The sequence below is a fragment of the Chaetura pelagica genome, unplaced genomic scaffold (assembly GCF_000747805.2).
Source record: "Chaetura pelagica isolate M959 unplaced genomic scaffold, ChaPel_1.0 scaffold498, whole genome shotgun sequence".
Taxonomy (NCBI): Eukaryota; Metazoa; Chordata; class Aves; order Apodiformes; family Apodidae; genus Chaetura; species Chaetura pelagica.
Window position 1 is genome coordinate 126,792 of NW_009954218.1, and position 6,025 is coordinate 132,816.

The 6,025-nt window shown below is 59.9% G+C and overlaps 1 protein-coding gene across 1 annotated transcript in view; it reads left to right on the forward strand.

Moving 5' to 3' along the window:
* The window catches only part of HMG20B (high mobility group 20B), a 9,103-nt gene extending 4,346 nt beyond the window's left edge, over nucleotides 1–4,757 (forward strand). The window contains exons 2-9 of the mRNA XM_010003418.1: nucleotides 591–696; nucleotides 975–1,178; nucleotides 1,384–1,504; nucleotides 1,619–1,668; nucleotides 2,558–2,633; nucleotides 2,888–3,103; nucleotides 4,458–4,590; nucleotides 4,745–4,757. Of these exons, the coding sequence (XP_010001720.1) occupies nucleotides 591–696; nucleotides 975–1,178; nucleotides 1,384–1,504; nucleotides 1,619–1,668; nucleotides 2,558–2,633; nucleotides 2,888–3,103; nucleotides 4,458–4,590; nucleotides 4,745–4,757 (919 nt within the window). The remainder of the gene's footprint in view (nucleotides 1–590; nucleotides 697–974; nucleotides 1,179–1,383; nucleotides 1,505–1,618; nucleotides 1,669–2,557; nucleotides 2,634–2,887; nucleotides 3,104–4,457; nucleotides 4,591–4,744) is intronic.
* Nucleotides 4,758–6,025: the final 1,268 nt, after the last annotated feature.

A 6,025-nucleotide genomic window follows, 5' to 3' on the forward strand; every position in this document is an offset into this window, starting at 1 on the left:
GCTGTGGTTGAAGCCTCTCGGTGGTGGCAGGAACCTGATGGGGCGGTTGTGGCTGGAACGGCGGCGCCAGTGCCCTCCCTTCATCCTCTGCCTCCAGGGTTCTCCTTATCCCTGGCAGCCTTTGTGCTGGGTGTGGGTGATCCGGTCCCCCACAGTCCTCCCCTGCAGAGGAGGATCAACTGGTTCATGCTGCTTGAGACTCCTTGCTGGGGCAGGGTGTGCCTCAGCCCTGCTGGCAGTCGGGGATGTAACCGTCTGTTATCTGTCCCCAAGAGCAGCACAGGCAGCTCCCACCCTCCTCTCAAATGTCACTGAAAAGTCCCAGAGTCATCACTGGTTCTGGAGGCAGCCCTGGAGGCCCAGGGCTTCCCCGCTCTCCCGGTGCTGGGCTCTGCTCAAACCCCATCACTGAACTGTAGCCTCTTCTTCCAGGGGAACAGGGGCTCCAGGGCTGGCAGCAAGTCTGGGGGCTGTTTGGGTGGGCAAGAGCTGGGGGATCTAGTGAGCACGAGGCCACGCTGCCAGGGGCTGTGTGGCCATCAGTCCTGGTGGTTTCCTAGCTCTTTTTGATGGGTACTCTCTGCCTGCAGACATGCCGTGGGCAAAGCTCAGCATGGAAACTTCCTGGTGGCCGTCAAGCAGGAGAAGGGAGACTCGGCACGGGCGAGTGGTGAGAAGCCACATGGCGAGGAGGAGGTGAGCTCTGGTGCCCACATCCCTCCCCGCATGGTTCCTAGGGGTGGGGCCTGTGTTGCCCAGCTCGGGGCTGCCCCTGTGCTCATGCTTCAGCCATCCAGGCCCAGACAGGAGAGTCTGTGGTTGCAGCTGTGTGCTCAGGTCTGAGCCTCTAGACCCCCCCTCCAGGGCTGGGAGGCCCAGGCAGGTCTGCAGGATGCTCCTGTGTCCTGCTGGTGCCAGGGCGTCGTGTTCTCTGATCTGTGATGGGTTGTCCCTTTCCCTTTGCTGGCTGCCAGCCGGTGAAGAAGAGGGGCTGGCCCAAGGGCAAGAAGAGGAAGAAGATCCTTCCCAATGGCCCCAAAGCCCCCGTGACGGGCTACGTGCGTTTCCTGAACGAGCGGCGCGAGCAGATCCGCACGCAGCATCCTGACCTGCCCTTCCCAGAGATCACCAAGATGCTGGGGGCTGAGTGGAGCAAACTGCAGCTCTCAGAGAAGCAGGTACCATCCCCCAGAAGTGACCCCCAGGGCTGGGCAGCACACCCTAGAGCCTGCACCCCAAAGCCCTTTGTCTGCTTCCTGGCTGCATCTCCGCAAAGGAGCTTGTCCCAGTGCTGGTGGGTTGGGGAACAGGAGCTGGGGAGGGATCAGCAGCTCCCAAGGGAGCCAGGGGCTGGGCCAGGCTGAGGACCCTCTGTGGCTATAGCGGTACCTGGATGAAGCGGAGCGGGAGAAGCAGCAGTACATGAAGGAGCTGCGGGAATACCAGCAGTCAGAGGCCTACAAGATGTGTACGGAGAAGATCCAAGAGAAAAAGATCAAAAAAGGTTGGTTGGAGGAGCAGAAGCTGCTGGTGTCACCACCAGGATCTGGCCAAGTGCTGCCAGAGCCTCGGGGGCTACTGGGCTGATGCCAGGGGTAACCTCCTTCCTCCTTTCCAGAGGACGTGGGCTCTGCAGGAGCAAACACCAAAAAAGGGCACCCGCACAAGGTAGGGTCCTGGCAGGTCTGCCTGAGGCACGTGGGGAAACTGAGGCATGTGGCACCACTGGATTCAGCCCGTGGGAATGAGGCTAAGTGCAGGTTTGGGTAGAGGGAGACTCGTGGTTGGGCTTGAAGGCAGCAGCTTCCTCTTGGAGCAGGGCCTGGAGTGGCAGGAGGCAAAGCATGGAGATCCTCCTTGCCTGTGCCTCCTGTCGAGTCTAGGACAACTGGCCACCACACCTGCACTGCTGACTCTGCAACAGGACAAGTGTTGATCACTCAGCACTCTGAGCAGACCTGTGGGGAGCAGCAGCTCTTGCTCATGGGCTCAGATTTCTGCAAGGAAAGGGTGGACACAGGAGCTGGAGTGTGAGTCACACCAGTCGGAACACGAAGAACTGATGATAAGAAAAGGCAACTCAGTCAAACGTGAGAGATTTTCTAAAACCAATGTTACACAAATGCCATTGAAAAACATCAAAACACGGTTCTTTGGTGCTCAGGACTGCAACCTGAAACAAGCTGGAATACATTTGATTGAGCTGCTTTTCTCTCATCATTCATATTTTGTTTCTTGTGTCTGGTTGTGTTGCCGTTATCTCCTTGTTAATTTTTGGTGTTCCAAGTGGTGTGACTCACACTCCCAGCTCACACTTCCCATGTAGAAATCTGATTCTGAGCTGCTGCTCCTCATGGGTCTGCTCCTGGTGCTGAGTGAGCACCAGCTGCTGATTCATGTGGAGTTGTCCCTATTGGGGGGGGTGTGGTGTAGATGTGTCCAGTGGGCTGTTGGCAGCAGCCAGTTGCCCCTTTCCCCACTTGTCTCCCAGCCCCAAGGACATGGGTCCCCTCTGGTGGGCTCAGCCTTGCCTGATCCATCCCCTCCTGTCCCTCAGGCTGGTGAGTGCAGTGACGCTTTCTCCACCTTCGACGTGCCCATCTTCACAGAGGAGTTCTTGGACCAAAACAAAGGTGGGGCCCGAGCTGTGGGGTTGGGGGCTCCTGGGGCTGCAGCATCTTGCTTGGGGAGGGGGGACATGGATGTGTCTGGAGCAGCCTGCATCCCGCTGTGCAGGGTGACAGCTGGTGCTGGGTCAGAGATCCAAGCTGGGGAAGGTCCCCAGTGAGGTTGGGTAGAGGGATCAGAGCCTGGGGGACTGTTGTGGCTGGGGAAGGCGTTGGGTGAGGTTTGGGATGAGGGGATGAGCCCCGTGTGGTCCCGGCAGCCCGGGAGGCCGAGCTGCGGCGCCTGCGGAAGATGAACACGGAGTTTGAGGAGCAGAACGCCATCCTGCAGAAGCACACGGAGAGCATGAACTGTGCCAAGGAGAAGCTGGAGCAGGAGCTGGCCCAGGAGGAGAGGCAGACCCTGGCCTTGCAGCAGCAGCTCCAGTCCGTGCGTCAGGCCCTCACCGCCAGCTTTGCCTCCCTCCCCATCCCTGGTGAGTTGGGCACCACTGGGCCTCTGCAGAGAGTACAGGTGGTGACAATGGAGTGGTGATAGATGCTCCTCTGCTGATGGGGTGGGATCCTGGAGTGTTCAGAGGCTCTCTGGGGAGCCCAGGGATGTGACAGACACTTGGTTCCACTCTAGCAGGGCAGGCCAGGCTGGGACTGTCCTGCTCGTGAGCCATGAGTCACCTCTGAGCCCACAAGGCAGATTATCCCAAATCATGGGACCGTTTCAGTTGGAAAAGACCTTTCAACAAGTCCAACCACTAACTCAGCCCTGCCAAGGCCACCACTAACCCATGTCCTTAGCACCACATCTACAGGGCTTTGAAATCCCTCGAGGGATGGGGACTCCCCCCCCTGCCCTGGGCAGCCTGAGCCAGGGCCTGACAACTCTTTCCAGGAGGGAACTGTTCCCAAGATCCAACCTCAACCTCCCCTGGCACAACTTGAGGCCGTTTCCTCTGGTCCCATCCCTTGTTCCTGGGGAGCAGAGCCCGACCCCCCTGGCTCCAACCTCCTCTCAGGCAGCTGCAGAGCCAGCAGGTCTCCCCTCAGCTCCTTGTCTCCAGGCTGAACCCCCAGCTCCCTCAGCTGCTCCTGCTCACACTTGTGCTCCAGCCCCTTCCCCAGCCCCACTGCCCTTCCCTGGACAGTCTCCAGCCCCTCCATGTCCTTCTTGTGCTGAGGGGCCCAGAACTGACCCCAGGATTCAAGGTGTGGCCTCACCAGTGCCAGCACAAGGGGACAATCCCTACCCTGGTCCTGCTGGCCACACCAGTGCTGGTACAAGCCAGGATGCTGGTGGCCTTCTTGGCCACCTGGGCACACTCTGGTTCATACTCAGCTGCTGTGACCAACACCCTCAGGTCCTTTTCCACAGGCACTTTCCAGCCCCTCTTCCCCAAACCTGGAGTGGTTCCTGGGGTTGGTGTGACCCAAGGGCAGGACCTGGCACTTGGCCTTGTTGAACCTCATACAGTTGCCCTGGACCCATCCAACCTGTCCAGGTCCCTCTGCAGAGCCTTCCTACCTTCAGGCACCCAACTTGGTGTCACCTGCAAACTGACTGAGGGTGCCCTTGATCACCTCATCCAGATCATGGATGAAGATATTAAAGAAAACTGACACCAGTACTGAGCCCTGGGGCCCACTGGTGACCAGTCCGCAGCTGGATTGACTTCCATTCACCACAACTCTGTTCCAGGGCTTGTGCCAGTGCCCGCTCTCTCCTGCTGCAGGAGATGACATCTGCTGTTCAGGGTCTCTTCCCTGGTCCCCAGTATGATGGGCAGGGCTGAGTGGGATCTTGCTGGCCCTGCTTACTGGGTTTCCACCTCGCAGGCACTGGGGAAACCCCCACACTGAGCACCCTGGACTTCTACATGGCCAAACTGCACAGTGCCATCGAGAGCAACCCGCTGCAGCACGAGAAGCTGGTGGTGCGGATCAAGGAGATCCTGTCCCGGATTGCCAGGTGGGCTGGGCAGGGCCTCATCTCCTGCTGGGCACTGGGGACACGGGGTGAGCCCGTGGCAGGGGGGATGGGGGCAGAGAGGGGCTTCAGAGCTGCTCCAGGAATTGTAGGAGAGAGGAGCCTGTAATTCAGCCTTGCTTTCCTCTCTCTTCAGTGAGCACTTGTGAAGAGGACCAGTCCCTCCTGGAGCCCCGGGGTGGCCGAACCACAGCCCTGTCCCTTGGGGCCCACGCAAGGAACAGTCTCTGCTGGTGGTCCGGCTGCTTCCCCATCCACCCCACACACCTCGCTGGAGAAATGAGCTGGGTCCCTCTCTGAGGGCCTTGAGCTTCTGGGGACCAAGTGATGACCGGGCTGAGGGACACAGTGGGGTGCTGTGTGAGGTGCTCAGCAGTGGGTGTGCTCATCCCTCCTGTCTCCTGCAACCTCCCCAGCTTCTGCCGCTCCCCCTCACCAAAGCAGCATCTCCCCCGGGGCTGGGGGTGGAGAGGAGGTGCTGCTGGGGCTCAGTGCTGTCTCTGGGCCCAGAGACCAGCCCAGGGACCCCCTTGGGCCTGTCCCCGAGCAGGTGAGGTGGACACCTTCCTTCCTTCCCTCCACCTCTTGCTTTATTTAATCGCCCCCCTGCCCTTTGGGTGCCTTCAGCCCTCTGCCCATGTCACCCTGCCTGTCACCTCTCCTTCCCCCATGCCCCTGGGTCCAGGCAGGGCATCTCCTGCCCTTTGCAGCAGGGAAGGCAAAAATCTTCATGCTGGGGGGGATTTGGCCTGACCCCCTCCTCCCCAGGGCAAGGGGTGCAGGTTTTTTGCTCCTGCTGCCCTGCCAAAGCCTGTCCTGCATCGTGGGACCACCGTGGGACCACTGTGACAGCAGCCTTGTCCTGGCTGAGGAGCGCTGGGGCTGGCTGTCCCTAGGGCTGCCTGTCACTAATCTCAGACTGTGTAATTAGAGAGTGTCTTATTTTCTTACTAGCACTACGTTACTCTGACCCTGGGTTTATGCTGGGGCTGGTGTGTGACCACCCACCTTCCTCCCGCCTTCCGCGCTCTGGCCGAGGCTCCTGGTCGCCAGCTCCTGGTGCCCACTTGACTTGGGTTGGAGGTGGGAGCAAATAAATGCGGGAGAAAGAACCACCCTGGGCTCTGCGTGTTCTTGCTCAGAGGTGGTGTTGAAGCTGCTCTGGGCCCTAAAATCTGGGGGGATTTGGGGTGTGGAACAAGGGTGACAGCCCTGAGCTCAGACCTGGAGCCCCCTCGGTACCGGCTGCTCTCCCACCTCCTCCAGCTGGGCCGGGGCTGTTCCTACGTGGCAGAGCTCACTCGATCCAGGAGGGTGACCTGCACCCCTGGATGAGGTTCCCAGGCCCGGCGATCACCTTACGGCCCAGCCGGGAGCCAGAGCCCATCTATAATTCAGCAGCAGCAGCAGTGGGATG